We start from the raw sequence: 20093 nt of genomic DNA on the forward strand, positions 1-20093 counted from the left end.
CACACACACAGTTCCTTGTAAATGCACCTTCTATGTTCTCCCCTTTGTTCCTTACAGCAGTAGCTCCTTTATCTGGTGTCTGGCCACATGGATTTGGCCTTTACTTCTTTCCTGTTGGTACTGCTCCCAGGCCACCACGTCACATGGACCAGTATTTATTATTCAATTAAATTACAATTGATCCCTTTACAATTGATAACTTTTTTCAAACATTGTAAAAACCAATTACAGATTCCACAGACCTTTTAAAGAACTTACAAATTTTCCTTCCTGTACTGCTCCAGGTCAAAGGTCGTCACAACAGCCAAAGTACTTTGAACAATCCTCTTTATTTTCTTAAGGCTGAAGAAAATATTTCCCATTTTCACCCATCAAAAATATTCTGAAACCAGCTGCACTTGAATACCACCAAGGAGGAATATCATGTTAAGCATCACTAAAAATAATTAATTTCATGTTCTTTGGGTCACTCGAGGATGGAAATTGAAGTATGCACTTTCCATTTTTTATATGTTTTATTTGCCCTTAAAATATCCTCAACATTAGATGTTCCATCTTAGCACTTAATTCTAATACATTAACATTAGCATGGGGTCTTGTCTCATGGTATAACCAATTCAACTGACCAATCAATCACCGCTCTTCTTTAGATGTAACATCAAGTTTCTGTGATGACCTAGCACAATTCACCTGGATAGAAATAACATACTCTAAATAGGATTGCTGATTTAAAGTTCTTCCAGACTACTCCGCTTAATATCTGAACCAATACATAAAAAAGCCCCAGAGTTCTGAAATTCCTCTTTAATCCTATTACTAACGCATTTCTCAAATCTTGCAGTACCACCCCATCTGAAATCAACATGCATCATGTTTCCCTTTGCTAATACCAGTGATCTGTATTGCCCATTCGCTCTTCAAAACCCAGAGAAACATACCTCGCTTTAGCCTTAAGTCATTTGCAAGGACCTTTTCCATACAAGTCCATATATGTGATAAGGTTGGCTGCACCAGAGTAAAATCCAAATTCCTTCCAATTATATGAGTCCTTTTGTTCCTCATTCTAATTTTCCCTTGAGTTTATTGACAGCCACCAAGACTTCATAGTCGTATGGCCGTCTGCTTCTCGTGCTATCTCGAGACTATCCGTAGCCTTCATTTTATTGTGTAATTGATTCAAGCTATGGCCTTCGCTTGTACTTCAATGTCTTTTGGGACGACAATGGCAAGATTTCTCTCTTGCACGGTTGGAAACTCTTCTCTTGTGCATGATCATTTTCTAACACAGGAGTCACTCTCAGACCCACTTTTAGAATTCGCCGTGTGCTTTCTTATTTTTAGGGGCCATCATTCTGAACATTCAAGCAATGTTTGAACGTAGGACATAGAAAATAGGAGCAGGAGTAGACCATTCGGCCCTTTGAGCCTGCTCCGCCATTCAACTCGATTACCGCACTATCACCATATCCCTTGATATTTTTAATATCTAGAAATGTAACAATCTCGATCTTGAGCATACTCAATAACTAAACCTCCACAGCCCTCTCAGGTACAGAATTCCAAAGATTTGCCACCCTCTATAAGATCCTGAGGGGACTTTAGGGAAAGAAATCTGTTGTCCTTAACTGGCCTGGCCTACATGTGACTTGAGATCCACAACAATGTGGTTAACTCTTAAATGCCCTAGCAAACCACTCAGTTGTATCAAACTGCTACAAAGTCTCAAAAAAGGAACAAAACCAGATGGACCACCCGGCACTAGGCACCGGAAACGACAACGGCAATATCAGCCCTGTCAACCATGTAAAGTCTTCCTTACTAATATCTGGGGGCTAGTGCCAAAATTGGGAGAGCTGCCTCACAGACTAGTCAAGCAATAGCCTGACTTGGTCATCCTCACGGAATCATACCTTACAGATAATGTCCCAGACACCACCATCACCATCCGTGGGTATGTCCTGTCCGATCGGCAGGACAGACCCAGCAGAGATGGTGGCACAGTGGTATACAGTCAGGAGGGAGTTGCCCTGGGAGTTCTCAACGTCGACTCCGGACCTCATGAAGTCTCATGGCATCAGGTCAAACATGGGCAAGGAAACCCCCTGCTGATTACCACACATCGCCTCCCCTAAGCTGATGAATCAGTGCTCCTCCATGTTGAACACCACTTGGAGGAAGCACTGAGGATGACAAGTTCACAGAATGTACTCTGGTTGGGGGACTCCAATGCCTATCACCAAGAGCGGCTGGGTAGCACCACTACTGACCGAGCTGGCTGAGTCCTAAATAACACAGCTTCTAGACTTGGTCTGCAGCATGTGGTGAGGGAACCAACAAGAGGGAAAAACATACTTGACCTCATCCTCACCAACCTGTCTGCCGCAGATGCATCTGTCCATGACAGTATCAGTAGGAGTGACCACCGCACAGTAGCAGTGGAGACGAAGTCCTTCTTTCACATTGAGGATACCCTCCATTGTGTTGTGTGGCACTACCACCGTGCTAAATGGGATAGATTTCGAACAGATCTAGCAACTCAAGACTGGGCATCCATGAGGCGCTGTGGGCCATCAGCAGCAGCAGAATTTGGAGTCGAATGCAATCTGTAACCTCTTGGCCCAGCATATCCCCCACTCTACCATTGCCATATAATCAGGGGATCAACCCTGGTTCAATGAAGAGTGCAGGAGGGCATGCCAGGAGCTGCACCAGGCAAACCTAAAAATGAGTTGTCAACCTGGTGAAGTTATAACACAGGACTACTTGTGTGTCAAACAGCATAAGCTGTTTGCATGCCCTGCAGTCCTGCCACATCCAGTTGTGAATGGTGGTGGACAATTAAACAACTCACTGGAGGTGGAAGCTCCACAAATATCCCCATCCTCAATGATGGAAGCGCTCAGCACATCAGTGCAAAAGATAAGGCTGAAGCATTTTCTACAGTCTTCAGCCAAAGGTGCTGAGTGCATGATCCATCTCGGCCTCCTCCGGAGGTCCCCAGCATCACAGATGCCATGATTAACTCCATGTGATATCAAGAAATGGCTGAAGGCACTGGATACTGCAAAGGCTATGGCCCCTGACAATATTCTGGCAATAGTACCGAAGACTTGTGCTCCAGAACTTGCCACACCCCTAGCCGAGTTACTCCAGTACAGCTACAACACTGGCATCTACCCGGCCATGTGGAAAATTTCCCAGGTATGTCCTGCACACAAAAAGCAGGACAAATCCAACCCAGCCAATTACCACCCCATTCGCCTACTCTTGATCTTCAGTAAAGTAATGGAAGGGCTCATCAGCTGTGCTATCAGGTGGCACTTGCTTAGCAATAACCTGCTCACTGACGCCCAGTTTTGGTTCCGCCAGGGCCACTCAGCTGCTCACCTCATTACAGACTTGGTTCAAACATGGACAAAAGAGCTGAACTCCCGAGGTGTGGTGAGAGTGACTGCCCTTGGCATCAAGACAGCATTTGACCGAGTGCGACATCAAAGAGCCCTAGCAAAACTTGAGTCAATGGGAATCGGGGGGGGTAAACTCTCGGCTGGTTGGAGTCATACTTAGCACAAGGGAAGTTGGTTGTGGTTGGTGGAGGTCAGTCATCTCAGTTCCAGGACATCACTGCAGGAATTCCTCAGGTTAGTGTCCTCAGCCCAACCATCTTCAGCTGCTTCATCAATGACCTTCCTTCCATCATAAGGTCAGAAGTGGGAATGTTCACTGATGATTGCACGGTATTCAGCACTATTAGCGATTCCTCAGATACTGAAGCAGTCCATGTCCAAATGCAGCAAGACCTGAACAATATTCAGTCTTGGGCTGACAAGTGGCAAGTTACATTCGCAGCACACAAGTGTCAGGCAATGACTATCTCCAGCAAGAGAGAATCCAACCATCGCCCCTTGATATTCAATGGCATTACCATCACTGAATACCCCACCATCAACATCCTGGGGCATACCTTGACCAGAAACTGAACTGGACTAGCCATATAAATACTGTGGCTGTAGAACAGCAGGTCAGAGGCTAGGAACCCTGCAACAAGTAGCTCACCTCCTGAGTCCCCAAAGCCTGTCTACCATCTACAAGGCACAAGTCAGGAGTGTGATGGAATACTCCCCACTTGCTGAATGAGTGCAGCTCCCACAACACTCAAGAAGCTGGACACCGTCCTGGACAAAGCAGCCTGCTTGATTGGCACCACATCCACAAACATTCACTCCCTCCACCACCGATGCACAGTAGCAGTAGTGTGTACCATCTACAAGATGCACTGCAGGAATTCACCAAGGCTCCTTCGACAGCACCTTCCAAACCCACAACCACTACCATCTGGAAGGACAAGGACAGCAGCTAGATGGGATCACCACCATCTGGAAGCTCCCCTCCAAGTCACTCACCATCCTGACTTGGAAATATATCGCCGTTCCTTCACTATTGCTCGGGTCAAAATCCTGCAACTCCCTTCCTAACAGCACTGTGGGTGTACCTAAACCACATGGGGCTGCAGTGGTTCAAGAAGGCAGCTCACCACCACCTTCTCAAGGGCAACTAGGGATGGGCAATAAATGATGACCCAGCCAGTGAAGCCCACATACCGTGAATGAATGAAAAAAATAAAACCCTGAGGGGACTTAATAGGATGATACCTGGAGGATGTTTCCTCTTGTCGGGGACATCGTTTAAAAATAAGAGGTCTTCCTTTTAAGACCGAGATGAGGAGAAATTTTTCTCCCACAGGGTCATTGGTATGTGAAATTCTCTTCCCCAGAAAGCAGTGGGGGCTGGGTCTTCAAATTTATTCAAGACTGAGTTAGACAGAGTTTTGTTGAGCAAGGGAGTCGAGGGTTATGGTGGGGGACAGACAGGAAAATGGAACTGAGGCAACAATCAGATCAGCCGTGATCTTACTGAATAGTGGAGCAGGCTCGAAGGGACAAAAGTCCTACTCCTGCTCTTGTGTTCCTATGTTCCTTTGAGTGAAGCAGTTTCTCCTCATCTTGGTCCTAAATGGCCTACCTCTTATTCTGAGACTGTGTCCCCTGGTTCTAAACTAACAAGCCAGGGGAAACGTCCTTCCTACATCTTCCCTGATGAGCTCTGTAAAAATTTTGCATGACTCAATGAGGTCACCTCTCATTATTCTACACTCTGGAGAATACAGGTCCACTCTCCTCAATCTCCCCTCATAGGACAATCCTGCCGTCCCAGGAATCAGCCGAGTGAACCTTTGTTGCACTCCCTCTATGGCAAGTAGATCCTTCCTTAGGTAAGGAGACCAAAACCAAACACACTACTCCAGGTGCAGTCCCACCAAGGCTTTATACAACTGCACAAGGCTTCTGTACTCAAATCATGTTGCAATTAAGGCCAATAGACCATTTGTCTTCCTGATTGCCTGTTGCGCTTTCATGTTAGCTTTCAGTGACTTGTGAACAAGGACATCCTCAGTGGATTGTCCTTAGACATCAACACTTGCCAATCTCTCACTATTTAAGAAATACTATGTATTTCTGTTTTTCCTACCAAAGTGGATAACCTCACATTTTTCCAAATTATATTCCATCTGCTATGTTCTTGCCCAATCACTTAGCCTGTCTTGAAGCTCCCCACCCCACCTTGATGCCTCTTTGCATATTCCTCACAACTCACACTCCCCACCTAGCCTTGTGTCACCAGCAAGCTTAGAAATATTACATTTGGTCCCCACATCCAAATCATTAATGTAGATAGTGAATAGCTGGGGTCCAAGCACTAATCCTTACGTTACCTTAATAGCCACACTAGTTTTGCGAGCCCGAGTATTATCCCGTTTACTGCTCTCTGTTTTCTGTCCGTTAACTGATCCTCAATCCATGTCAGCATGTTATCCCCAATCCCATGTGCTCTAATTTTTCTTACTAACCTCAAATCCAAATACAGTCCACTGGTTCTCCCTTATCTATTCTGCTTGTTACGTTCTCAAAAAAAGTCCAATAGGTTTGTCAAACATGATTTCCCTTCCATAACTCCATGTCGACTTTGCCCAATCTTGCCATTATTTTCTAAATGTCCAGTTATCACATGCTTTATAATAGATTCTAGCATTTTCCCTACTACTGATGTCAGGCTAAACAGGTCTGTAGTTCCCTATATTCTCCCTCCTTTCTTAAATATTGGAGTTACATTTGCCATCTTCCAATTTGCAGGAACTGTTCCAGAACCTATAGAATTTTTGAAGCTGACCACCAATGCATCTACTATCTCTATAGCCACCTCTTTCAACACTCTGGGATGAAAATCACCAGGTCCAGGGGATTTATCAACTTTTAGCCCCATTAATTTCTCCAGCACTATTTTTTCACTGATACTAATTTTTTTCAGGTCCTCAATCTCACTAGTCCCTTGGCTACCCAATACTTCAGGGAGGGTTATTTTGTATCCTCCTCTGTGAAGATGGACACACAGTATTTGTTTAGTTTCTCTGCCATTTCCTCATTCCCCATTACAAATTCTCCTGTCCCTGCCTGTTGTGAGCCTGCATTTGTCTTTGCTAATCTATTCCTTAAATATGCCTATAGAAGCTCTTACAGTTGTTTTTGTTTCTTCATGGTTTGCTTTCATATTGAATTTTCTCTATCAGTTTCTTGATCCTCGTTTGAGTAGTATTTAATTTAAATATTAAACATTTATCAGAAGCTGAATTTCTAAATGAGAAATTGTGTTCAGATTTTTGGAGTGCCGGCAGCTCTGTGAAATTCTGTAGTTAATGATGCTGGAAATGACATTGAAAGCCAATTAATAGCATTATTACAAATGTACATATGAATTAGGAGCAGGAGTAGGCCACTTGGCCCCTTGAGCCTGCTCCGCCATTCAATAAGATCATGGCTGATCTGAATGTAACCTCAACCCCACATTTCTGCCTACCCCCGATAATCTTTCACCCCCTTGTTAATCAAGAGTTTATCTAGCTCTGCCTTAAAAATATTCAAAGACTCTGCTTCCACCACCTTTTGAGGAAGAGAGTTCCATAGACTTAGGACCCTAAAATTTCTCCATATCTCTGCCTTAAATGAGCGACCCGTTATTTTTAAACAGTAATACCTAGTTTTAGATTCTCCCACAAGAATAAACATACTCTTCATATCCACCCTGTCAAGACCCCTCAGAATCTTAAAGGTTTTGATCAAGTGGCCTCTTACTCTTTTAAACTCCAGTGGATACAAGCCTAACCTGTCCAATCTTTCCTCGTAAGACAACCCACCCATTCTTGGTATTAGTCTAGTAAACCTTTTCTGAACTATCCTGATCTTGCCCTGTGTATGAAACCAGGGCTGTGCTCTGAGACAGCATCCTATGACTGAAACTTCCTTTAGAAGTACCTGACTACCACGAACACGTGGCTGAAGACGGGGTTGAGACATATAATTAAAGCTGGACTAGGTTCGGAGTGGACTATTCATATTTATTTAGTCTCTTGTAAGCAAGTGACTTTAAAAGGCTAACGGCATTACAGTAAGCAGTTGCAATCATTTTCAGCAATAATTCTTAAAAGTAGCAGTATCTCATTTCTCATCTCCGTTTCTTGCAAATATTCATTTGCCACAGTAAGAAGGATCATAACAATAATATTGAAGCAAATACTACGGTTGTTGAAAATTGAATAAAAATAGAAAAAGTTGAAATACTTAGCAGATTGGGTAATATCTGTGGAGATAGGAACAAAGTTAACGTTTCAGGGGATTAATGCCAGGTTTTGGGAGTGGACTGGGCTGGTGCACATTCCGTGAAATCCCATCCATGTTAGACCATAAGACATAGGAGCAGAAATTAGGCCATTCGGCCCATCGAGTCTGCTCCGCCATTCAATCATGGCTGATAAGTTTCTCAACCCCATTCTCCCACCTTCTCCCCGTAACCTTTGATCCCCTTACCAATCAAGAACCTATCTATCTTGGTCTTAAATACACTCAATGACCTGGCCTCCACAGCCTTCTGTGGCAATGAATTCCATAGATTCACCACTCTCTGGCTAAAAAAGTTTCTCCTCATCTCTGTTCTAAAAGGTCTTCCCTTTACTCTGAGGCTGTGCCCTCGGGTCCTAGTTTCTCCTACTAATGGAAACATCTTCCCCACGTCCACTCTATCCAGGCCTTTCAGTATTCTGTAAGTTTCAATCAGATCCCCCCTCATCCTTCTAAACTCCATCGAGTATAGACCCAGAGTCCTCAAACGTTCCTCATATGTTAAGCCTTTCATTCCTGGGATCGTTCTCGTGAACCTCCTCCGGACCCTCTCCAGGGCCAGCACATCCTTCCTGAGATACGGGGCCCAAAATTGCTCACAATATTTTAAATGTGTTCTGACCAGAGCCTTATAAAGCCTCAGCAGCACATCCCTGCTTTTATATTCTAGTCCTCTCGAAATAAATGCCAACATTGCATTTGCCTTCCTAACTACCGACTCAACCTGCAAGTTAACCTTAAGAGAATCCTGGACTAGGACTCCCAAGTCCCTTTGCACTCCAGATTTCTGAATTCTCTCCCCATTTAGAAAATAGTCTATGCCTCTGTTCTTCCTACCAAAGTGCATGACCTCACACTTCCCCACGTTGTATTCCATCTGCCACTTCTTTGCCAGTCCAAATCCTTCTGCAGCCTCCCCGCCTCCTCAATACTGCCTGTCCCTCCACCTATCTTTGTATCATTTGCAAACTTAGCCAGGATGCCCTCAGTTCCTTCATCTAGATCATTAATGTATAAAGTGAAAACTTGTGGTCCCAACATTGACCCCTGCGGAACTCCACTAGTCACCGGCCGCCATCCTGAGAAGGACGCCCTTATCCCCACTCTCTGCCTCCTGCCAGACAGCCAATCTTCTATCCATGCTAGTACCTTGCCTTTAATACCATGGGCTCTAATCTTACTGAGCAGCCTCCTGTGCGGCACCTTGCCAAAGACCTTCTGGAAGTCCAAGTAGATAACATCCATTGGCTCTCCTTTGTCTAACCTACTCATTACCTCCTCAAAGAATTCTAACAGATTTGTCAGGCATGACCTCCCCTTGATAAAATCATGCTGACTTTGCCCTATTTTATCATGCACTTCCAAATATTCTGAAATCTCATCCTTAATAATGGACTCTAAAATCTTACCAACGACCGAGGTCAGGCTAATCGGCCTGTAATTTCCCGTCTTTTGCCTCACTCCCTTCTTAAACAGGGGAGTTACATTAGCGATTTTCCAGTCCTCTGGGACCCTCCCTGACTCCAGTGATTCCTGAAAGATCACCACTAACGTCACTACTATCTCTTCAACTATCTCCTTCAGAACTCTGGGGCGTAATCCATCTGGTCCAGGTGATTTATCCACCTTCAGACCTTTCAGTTTTCCTAGCACCTTCTCCTTGGTAATGGCCACCATACTCACCTCTGACCCCCGACTCTGTTGAACTTTGGGGATGTTACTCGTGTCTTCCACCGTGAAGACTGACGCAAAGTACCTATTCAGTTCTTCCGCCATTTCTTTGTTCCCCACTACTACTTCTCCAGCGTCATTTTCCAGCGGCCCAATGTCCACTTTTGCCTCTCTCTTACCCTTTATATATCTAAAAAAACTCTTGCAATCTTCTTTTATATTACTGGCTAGTTTACCCTCATATTTAATCTTCTCCCTCCTTATTTCTTTTTTAGTTGTCCTCTGTTGGTCTTTTTAGGCTTCCCAATCCCCTGGTTTCTCACTGCTCTTCGCCGCATTGTATGCTTTCTCTTTAGCTTATATGCTGTCCCTGACTTCCCTTGTCAGCCATGGTTGCCTCGTCCTCCCTTTAGTATGCTTCTTCTTCCTAGGGATGAATTTTTGCTGTGTCTCCCAAATTACTCCCAGAAACTCCTGCCATTGCTGTTCCACTGTCTTTCCTGCTAGGCTCATCTCCCAGTCAATTCTGGCCAGCTTCTCCCTCATGCCTCTGTAGTTGCCTTTATTCAACTGTAATACTGTTACATCTGATTCCAGCTTTTTCCTCTCAAATTGCAGGGCAAATTCTATCATATTATAGTCACTTCCTCCTAAGGGTTCCTTCACCTTAAGCTCCCTTATCAAATCTGCTTCATTACACATCATTAAATCTAGAATTGCCTGTTCCCTAGTGGGCACCACCACAAGCTGCTCCAAAAAGCCATCTCGTAGACATTCCACAAATTCCTTTTCTTGGGATCCACTACCAACCTGAATTTCCCAGTCTACCTGCATATTGAAATCCCCCATGATCACTGTAACCCTGCCTTTCTTACACGCCTTTTCTATCTCCTGGTGTATCTTGTGCCCCACATCCTGACTACTGTTCGGAGGCCTGTACATAACTCCCATTACGGTTTTTTTACCTTTGCGGTTCCTCAACTCTACCCACACAGATTCTACATCATCTGACCCTACGTTGTTTCTTGCTATCGATTTAATTTCATTTCTTACGACCAAAGCAACCCCACCCCCTCTGCCAACCTGCTTATCTTTTCGATAGGATGTATATCCTTGGATATTTAGCTCCCAGTCCTGATCCCTTGCAGCCATGTCTCCGTGATGCCCACCACATCATACCTGCCAATTTCAATCTGCGCCACAAGCTCATTTACCTTATTTCGTATGGTGCGTGCATTCAGATACAACACCTTCAGTCCTGTATTTCCCGTCCCCTTTCTCATTATCGTCCCTTTATCTGATGTGCTTGAAGTTAGATTCCTAGCCCTTTCCAAATACTCTGTCCTATTTTGTGTTCTGGAGACTTTAATAGCCTCTCCTGGGCTCTCCTTTCTTTTCAGTTTTTTCATAATTTTCCATGAAGTTGAATCCACCCCCCCACACGCTAACCTGCTGCTTTGTTTCCCATTAGTCATACTTCTTGGAGTTTTACCCTTCCCTCTCCCCAACTTAATCCACTTGCAAGTGATGTGGGGGAGGCTTTGTGGTGCAGTGGGTAGTGTCCCTGACTCTGAGCCAGAAGCTCTCGGTTTCAGTCCCACTCCAGGACTTGACGGCCACAGAGGTGTGCTCATAACGTGGCCATGCATGTTTATTATCAACCTGTAACTCTTTCCGATATGCCTGTGGCAAGTGGTAAGATTGGGAGAGTCCTGGCCAGCCATGCTTGATGCAGAGTGCCTCCCCTCAAGCTTTAGCCTCTGCTGACAGGCTAGTGACCTGTTCCAAAAAAAGCTAGCAATGGAAACAAATGTAATCAAGTGCTTTGTCTGCCTCACACGCCACTAGACGTGGGAAGAGAACTAAAGAAAAAGAAGTGATGTGGAATTAATGTTAAATTGATTGTTGTGCCACTTGGGTGGAGAGTGAAGAATTTTGAATTGAGGCTGGATCCAGAAACCAGGTTTGAGCCCAAAGCAGGAGTAAAAGGTGGAGTGTAGAACGTCTGCAGAGCATGTTGCCTGAAACAGAAAAGGGGAAAGTCAGTAACCTGAGGGGTTTGCCAGCTGCGAAAGTTATTGATGGTCAGTTATTTGGCTGAATGATATACTAAATGGATGTGCAGAATAGGCAACTCAATTTTTTTTAGGTGCATCAGGAACACAGGCTAGATAGTCTTGAAGACAATCCAGAAGTAGAACACAAGGAGAACCTGAAGCTCCAAACTTCTAATGCAGGGACAGCCTTGGAACAAAAACCATCATGAAGACATTCAAACAAACAAAAAAATCAACTGTATAGGTAACATCATCTTGGGATGTTTTATTAAGTTAAAGATGCTGTTTAAGTACAGGTTGTTGCTTTAAGTTTACTTGTGAGTAATGGCCACTTGGTGGTGTAACAAAATATACTTGGCTCCCATGGAACTTGGGCTTTACATAGAGTCAGTGCCCTCAGCAGAGGAGTGGGGCGGGGGACAGCTGGCAAGAGGAAAAACGATAATATTAGTTAAAACCAGGAATCCTAAAGACAAATGGATCATTTCAAAGCTATAGGGATGAAATACAAATTGAAGAAAGGAATGCAGAGGACTGCTGCGAATCTCATGCGGTTGTGCTTACCATGAACACCAGACTCTGTTTCTCTGAGCTTTGTGTGTATGTGTACTTGCAGGTGTGGTATGCAGCATCATATGCAGACTTTGTAGAGCGGAAGATCCATGATATTTCTGAAGAGGAACGGAAAGGTGAGTGACTGCTTCTATGGCACAACTTGTAGGGTGAGCAGTCAATGTATTCTGTGTCAGCAGAGCTTTTACACTCCTTTAGTTGAAGGAAAGAGCTTGTGTTTCACCTTCAGTGGCCCAATGGCAAAGGTAGACTGGAAGATGAGTTTGTAGAATGCTTTCATGACAGTTTCCAGAAACAAGACACTATGGAACCAACTAAGGATAAAACGATTTTAGATTTAGTATCAATGTAATGAAGTAATATTAATTGTAATGTCTTAGTAAATGGTCCTCTGGGGAAAAAAAAGGAATCCCCATAATACAATTGAATGCCATATTAAGTTTGAGAATGACATACATGAGCCTAAAACAAAAATCTTAAACCTGAAGCCAATTACTTTGCTATGAGGGGAGAGCTGGCTGAGATTGAATGGGTAAATAAACTAAAAGGTATGGCGATATATAAACAGTGGGAAACATTTAAAGAAACTATTCAAAATGTTCAACAAAACCACACCCATTGAAAAACTAAAACTTAGTGAGAAAGATCCAGCTGTGGCTTACTAGGGAAGGTAAGGATAGTAGTTTTGAAAATTAGAGGCTTGTATTCTTGCAAAAAATAGTAGTGAGCCAGAGGATTGGGAGAGCTTTTAGAAACCAGAAAAGGATGACCAAACGATTGATAAAAAGGGAAAAAAATTGGGTGAGAGTAAATTGGTCAGGAATATAAAAATGGATTTTGAAAGCGAGTAAGTAAAGTAAATGGTCCCTTTGAGGCAGAGACAGAAAAAATTATCATGGGGAGCGAGGAAATGGCAAAGACGTTGAACAAAATATTTGGTGTTTGTCTTCACAATGGAAGACGCAATTTACATACCAGAAATAGAAGGTAACCAAGAGGCTAAAAAGAGTGAGGAACTTGAAAGTAATTAATATCAGCAGTGAAAAAGTATTTGAGAAACAAAACTAAAAGTTGACAAATTCCCTAAGACCTTTTAGCCTATGACTTGGGGTTCTAGAGGAGGTAGCTGCAGAGATGGTGGATGTGCTGATTATGATTTTCCAAAACTCGCTAGATTTTAGAATGGTCCTCATGGATTGAAAATTAGTGAATGTAATGCCACTGTTCCAGAAAGGAAGAAGAGAAGATAGGGATGACAGGTCAGTCAACCTGTAACCTGGAGACTATCATTAGGGAAGTCTTAATAATGCACATGGACAAATGTAATATGACCAGACAAAGTCAACATGGTTTTACAAAAGGAAAATAATGTTTGACAAATTTATTAGAGCTTTTTGAAGATGTAATTAGTAGGGTAGATAAAGTTGAGCCAGTAGATGTAGTTTTTTTCCAAAGGTTTTCAATGAGATAAACAAGAGGTCAATAGGCAAGTTAGGAGCTCACTGTTATGTATTAGCATGGATGGAGGATTGATTAACAGACAGGAAGCAGTGAGTAGGGATAAATGGGACACTTTCAAGCTGGCAGGTTGTAACGAGTGCAGTGCTGCAAGGATCAGTGCCAATGCCTCAGCTATTTACCATCAATATTTGTGATTTAGACCAAGAGAAATGTATCCAAGTTTGCTGCTGATGTAATGTTAGGTGGGAATGTAAGCTGTGAGGAGGACATAAAGACTGCAAAGAGATACAGGTTAAGTACTTAAGAAGGCTAATAGAATGCTATCCTTTATTACGGGAATAATTCAGCATAAAAGTCAGGATGTTATGCTTCAGTTATAGAGGGCAATGGTGAGACCACATCTCAAATATTGTGTGCAGTTTTGGTCTCCTTATTTAAGGAAAGATCTAAATGCATTGGAGGCGGTTCAGAGGACATTTACTAGATTGATACCTAGAATGAGTGGGTTGTCTTATGAGGAAAAGTTAGACAGACTGGGCTTGTTCCCACTGGAGTTTAGAAGAGTGAGAGGTGACTTGATTGAAGTATATCAGATCCTGAATGGCATGGACAAGCTGGACGTGGAAAGGATTTTTCGTCTTGTGGGTGAGTCCAGAACTAAGGGCGTGCTTCAAAATTAGAGGTTGCCCTTTTTGGACAGAGATAAGAATTTTTTTCTCTTGAGGGTTGTGTGATTTTGGAACTCTCTGCCTCCGAAGGCAGTGGAGGCGGGGTCATTGAATATTTTTAAGGCAGAGGTGGATAGATTCTTGTTAGGCAAAGGAATCAAAGGTTATGGGGCGGGGTAGATGGGAATGTGAAATTCAAAACACAAACAGATCAGCCATGATCTCATTGAATAGTGGAACAGGCTCAACAGGCTGAATGGCCTACTTCTGTTCCTATTTCTTAAATGAGTGGGCAACAAGGTGCGGATAGAGTATAATGTTGGAAAAGCAGAATATTTTTTTCGAAGGCATGAAACTTCTAAATATTGATATTCAGAGACACCTGGATGCTTATGTACAAGGAACACAATAAGCAATTGGGAAGGCAAATAGTATGTTGGCCTTCATTGCAAGGGGATTGGAATACCAGAATAAGGAAACCTTGCTTCAAGGATACAAGACTTGGCTGAGCTGTGCTTAGTTTTGGTTTCCATATCCAAGGAAGAATATACTTGTATTGGAGGCAGTGTAGGTAAGGTTCACTAGCTTGGTTCTTGGGATGAGAGGGTTGTGCTGTGAGGAGAAGCTAATTAAATTGGGCCTATGGACTCTGGAGTTTGGAAGATTCATATAAGATTCTGAATGGGTTTGACAGGGTCAACCAAAAGGTGGTTTCCCCAGCTGGGGAGTCTAGAACATGGGTTACATTCTCAGGATAAGGGGACAATCATTTAGGACTGAGATGAGGAGAAATCTCGCTCGAGAGTTGCAAACTTTTGGATTTCTCTACTACAGATGGTTGTGGATGTTCAGTCTTCCAAGTATAGTCCAGACGGAGATGAAGATGATATATTTACAGTAGAGGTAGTGCCATGGAGGTTCACCAGACTAACCCCTGGGATGGCGGGATTGTCCTATGAGGAGAGATTGAGGAAACTAGGTGTGTATTCTTTAAAATGAGAGGTGTTCTCATTGAAACTTAGAAAATTTTTACAGGGCGTGACAGGGTAGATGCTGATAGGATGTTTCCCTGGCTGGTGAGCCTAGAACCAGGGGACACAGTCTCAGAACAAAGGGAAGCCATTTAAGACTGAGACGAGGAGGAATTATTTTGGCCAGTATGTAGCAAGCCCAACAAGAGAGGGTGTAGTTCTGGACTTAGTTTTAGGAAATGAAGCTGGGCGGATGGAAGGAGTGACAGTGGGAGAGCATTTTGGTGATAGTGATCATAATTAAGTTCGTTTTAATTTAATTATGGAAAGGTACAAAGATATAACACGAGTTAAAGTTTTAAATTGGGTCAAGGCCAATTTTACTAAGCTGAGGAGTGATTTAGCAAAAGTGGACTGGAATCAGCTACTTGAAGTTAAATCAGTGTCAGAGCAGTGGGAGGCATTCAAAGGGGAGATTCAAGGGGTTCAGAGTAAACATGTTCCCACAAAGAAGAAGGGTGGGTCAGCCAACTCTAGAGCCCTTGGATGTCAAGGAGCTCACAGGGTAAGATAAGGCAGAGGAGGCTTCTGTCAGACACCGAGAACTCAATACGCAGAAAGCCGAGAGGAGTATAGAAAGAGGGGTGAAATCAAGAAGGAAATTAGGAACGCAAAGAGAGGGCATGGAAGAATACTGGCAAGCAAAATCAAGGAGAACCCAAAGATGTTTTATCAATGTATTGAGATTAAGAGGATAAGAAGAAAACAGTAAGGCCCATAAAAGACCAAAATGGTAATCCATGTGTGGAAGTGGAGGATTTGGGTATGGTTCTTAATCAATACTTTGCGTCCCTCTTCACAAAAGAAGGGATGATGCAGACATTGTAGTTAAGGAGGAGGAGTGTGAAGTATTGGATGTGATAAACATCGGGAGAGATCAAGCATTGAGGGGATCAGCATCCTTGAAAGTGGATAAATCTCCAGGGCCGATTGAAATGTACTCAGGTTGTTAAAAGAATCCAAGGAAGAAATAGTGGAAGGCCTGACCATCATTTTCCAATCCTCACTTGGATACAGGTGAGGTGCCGGAGGATTGGAGGTCTGACAACCTTGTACCTTTGCCTAAAAAGGGAGCGAGGGATAACCTAATAATTACAGTCCAGTTAGCTGGGCCTCGGTAGTGGACAAATTATTGGAATCAATCCTGAGGAAGAGGATAAACTGTCACTTAGAAAGGCATGGATTAATGAAGGATAGTCAGCATGGATTTGTTGAGAGAAGGTCGTGTCTGACTACCTTGTTTTAAATTTATGAGACAGTAATGAGGAGGATTGATGGGGGTAGTGCAGTTGATGCGGTCTACATGGATTTTAGCAAGGCTTTTGACAAGGCCCCTCAAGGTAGACTGGTTGAAAAAATAAAAGCCCATGGGATCAAGGGGAATGTAGCAAGCTGGATAGAAAATTGCCTGTGGCAGGAAACAAAGGGTGATGGTTGATGGATGTTTTTGTGACTGGATGGCTGTTTCCAGTGGGATTCCGCAGGGCTCAGTCCTTGGACCCCTGCTTTTTGTGATATATATGAATTATTTGGAGATAAACGTAGGGGAAATCATCAAAAAGTTGGCAGACAATACAAAATTTGGCCGTGCGATAGTAAGGAGGATAGATGTATTGCAGGAAGATATCAATGGACTGGTCAGGTGTGCAGAAAAGTGTCAAATGGAATTCAACCCGGAGAAGTGTGAGGCGATGCATTGGGGAGATCAAACAAGGCAAAGGAATGCACAATAAATGGGAGGATACTGAGAGGTGTAGAGGAAATGAAGGACCTTGGAGTGAATGTCCACAGATCTGAAGGTAGCAGGACAGGTCAATAAGGTGGTTAAGCAGGCGTATGGAATCTTTTCTTTTACTAGCCGAGGCATAGGATATAAGTGAGGTTATAATGGAACTGTATAAAATATTAGTTAGGCCAAAACTTGAGTACTGTGGGCATCTCTGGCCACCTCATTACAGAAAGGATGTATTTGCACCTTTTCCATTCCCTTCACATGTAATGATGATGGGAAACCAGGAAATGATGGGCCAGTCAGCCTCACTCCAGTTGTTGCTAAACTGCAAAGCCTGTAATTGAGAATGAAATTACTAAGCATCCTAAGAGAAACGTGAGCTAATCACTACCAGTCAACACTGATTCCTAAAAAGCTGGTCATGTTTGACCGTAAATAAAAGGAAAGAGAAAAGAAGAGCCAGCTTGATTTTCTTAAGGGCAAATCATGTTTAACAGCTTGCTGGATTTTTTGAAGTGGTAACAGAGAGGGTTGATAAGGGTAATGCTGTTGATGTGGTATACATGGACTTCCAAAAGGTATTCAATACAGTGTCGCACAACAGACTTGTGAGAAAAGTTTTATAGCTCACGGAATAAAAGGGATAGCAGCAACGTGGATACGAAATTGGCTGAGTAATAGGAAACAGCGAGTAATGGTTACTTGATATTTTTCGGGCTAGAGGAAAGTTTGTAGTGGAGTTCCCCAAGGGTCGGTATTGGGACCCTTGCTTTTCCTGATATATATCAGTGATCAAGATCTTGGTGTGCAAGGGACAATTTCCAAGTTTGGGGATGATACAAAACTTGGAAGCATTGCAAACTGTGAGCAGGACAGTATGGAACTTTGAAAGGATATAGACAAGTTGGTGGAGTGGGCAGATAGGTGGCAGATGAAGTTCTATGCAGAGAAGTGTGAAGTGATTAATTTTGGTAGGAAGGACATGGAGAAATAATATAAAATAAGGGGTATAACTCTAAAGGTTGTGCAGGAGCAGAGGGACCTGGGTGAATATGTGCATAAGTCGTTAAAGGTGGCAGGACAGATGGAGAGAGCAGTTAATAAAGCATACAGCATCCTGGTCTATATTAATAGGGGCATAGAGTCAAAGAGCAAGGAGGTTATGCTGAACTTGTGTGACTCACTAGTTAGACCTCAGCTGGAGTATTGTGTACAGTCCTGGGCACCACACTTTAGGAAGGATGTGAACAAATTGGAGAGAGTGCAGAAGAGGTTTACAGAAATGGTTCCATGGATGAGAAACTTCAGTTATAAAGATAGATTGGAGAGGCTGGGACTGTTATCCTCGGAGAGGAAAAGGCTAAGAGCAGATTTGATAGAGATGCTCAAAGTCATGAGGGGGCTGGACAGAGTAGATAGGGAGAAACTGTTCCTCCTCGTGAAAGGATCGAGAACGAGAGGGCACAGACTTGAAGTTATTTGCAAAAGAAGCAAATGCGACGTGAGAAAAAACTTTTTCACACAGTAAATAGTTTGGGTCTGGAATGCACTGCCTGGAAGTTTGGTGGAGGCAGGTTCAATCGAGGCATTCAAGAGGGCATTAGTTAATCATTTAAATAGAAACAATGTGCAGGGTTATGGGGAAAAGGCAGGAGATTGGCTCTAAGTCATAATGCTTATTGGGAGAGCTGATGTAGACACAATGGGCGGAATGGCCTCATTCTGCACCGTAACAATTCTGTGATTCTGTGAAGTACAGTCTGTATAGTTTAAATGGATTTTCAAAAATCAAATGAAAAGGCGAGATAGGTGGAGGCAATGGGAAAGGGCAAAAGCAAGGTTTTCAGAATGTCAAAAGGTGAGCAGTGCTCCTCGTCAATATAAATATATAAAGTGTCAAAAGGTGAGCAGTGCTCATAGTCATTATAAATAAATAAATGGAAAAATAAATATTCCGAATTTACGAATTGAGGGAACAATGTTGAAATTTGTTGGTATCAAATTGTGAAGTATGGCATACTGTGACAAAGATTGTGGAAAACTGCAGGTCTCTAGCTTTTTGTGCTATAGATCAGTGATTTAGACTTAATGCATGGGACATGATTAAGAAGTTTGCAGATAAAAGAAATATTAGTTTTGTGGATCATCATGAGGCCCAAAACTGTAGACTGCAGCAAGATATCAATGGACTAGTCAAGTGTGCAGAGAAATAGCAAATGACATCCAGAGAAGTATGAGGTAGTGCATTGGGAAGGGCAAGCAAGGAAAGGTAATACACAAATTGTAGAATACTGAGAAGTATAGAAAAACAGGAAAGTATGGAACGGCACTCAGAAACTTCTTCAGAGCTAATATTCCCTGTTGCGTAGAGTTCCAGGTGGTGCTCCACCCACCTTTCTATCTGCCTGCAAGGTTCAGTGACCATTCCTGTCTTTGTCTTCTGATTTGGTTGCTACTGGGCCTGTCGTTTCTTTGATTTCTCTCACATCCCTGGATCCAGCAGCAGATTGTATACTGTTGCAGAGTTTTGACCAGAATTGATTGGCATGTTGCTGAGCAGTCTGCTGAGACTTCATCCTGGCAGTTCTGAGATCATCTAGATGTTGTTTGATGGGGACTTACTTGTAGTTCATGAGGGTTCTCCCTATTGTAGAGCTCAACAATCTTGCCAGTGGTAAAGCCACAAGAAAAGATGGCATTCCACCTGAAATCATCAGAAGGGAATCACAGTGACTGCATTAATTACCGAGGCAGCTCCCTGTTAAGTATTCTGAGGAAGGTTTTTGCTCACATTGCTGTGACCAGACCCCATATCCTGGCATCATGCATCTACCCTGAGCCTCAGTGAAGCTTCAGAACTGGCAGATCAACAGTTGACATGATTTTCTCACTTCGACAGTTATAGGAGAAGTGCCATGAACAGCGCAGACCAACCTACATTGCCCTAATAGGTCTCACCAAGACCCTTGACCTTGTCAGCAGAGACGGACTCTATAAATTGCTGCGGAAAATGTGCTGCCCACCTCAACTCCTGGGCATCATTTCTTCTTTCCACAAGAATATGCACAGATTCATCAGCTACAATGGAGCAACATCAGATGCTTTCAAGATCTGCAGTGGGTTAAAGCAGAGTTGCATCCTGGCGTCAACTCTCTTTGGTATATTTTTCT

The 20093-nt window shown here is 43.2% G+C and overlaps 1 protein-coding gene across 2 annotated transcripts in view; it reads left to right on the forward strand.

Moving 5' to 3' along the window:
* The window catches only part of prdm10 (PR domain containing 10), a 200775-nt gene that overhangs the window by 77747 nt on the left and 102935 nt on the right, over positions 1 to 20093 (forward strand). For both annotated transcript variants that reach the window (XM_078530687.1, XM_078530696.1), the window contains exon 9: positions 12075 to 12147. In XM_078530687.1, coding sequence (XP_078386813.1) covers positions 12075 to 12147 — 73 coding nt within the window. The remainder of the gene's footprint in view (positions 1 to 12074; positions 12148 to 20093) is intronic.

Source organism: Cetorhinus maximus, chromosome 2 (genome assembly GCF_964194155.1).
Source record: "Cetorhinus maximus chromosome 2, sCetMax3.hap1.1, whole genome shotgun sequence".
NCBI classification, from domain to species: Eukaryota; Metazoa; Chordata; class Chondrichthyes; order Lamniformes; family Cetorhinidae; genus Cetorhinus; species Cetorhinus maximus.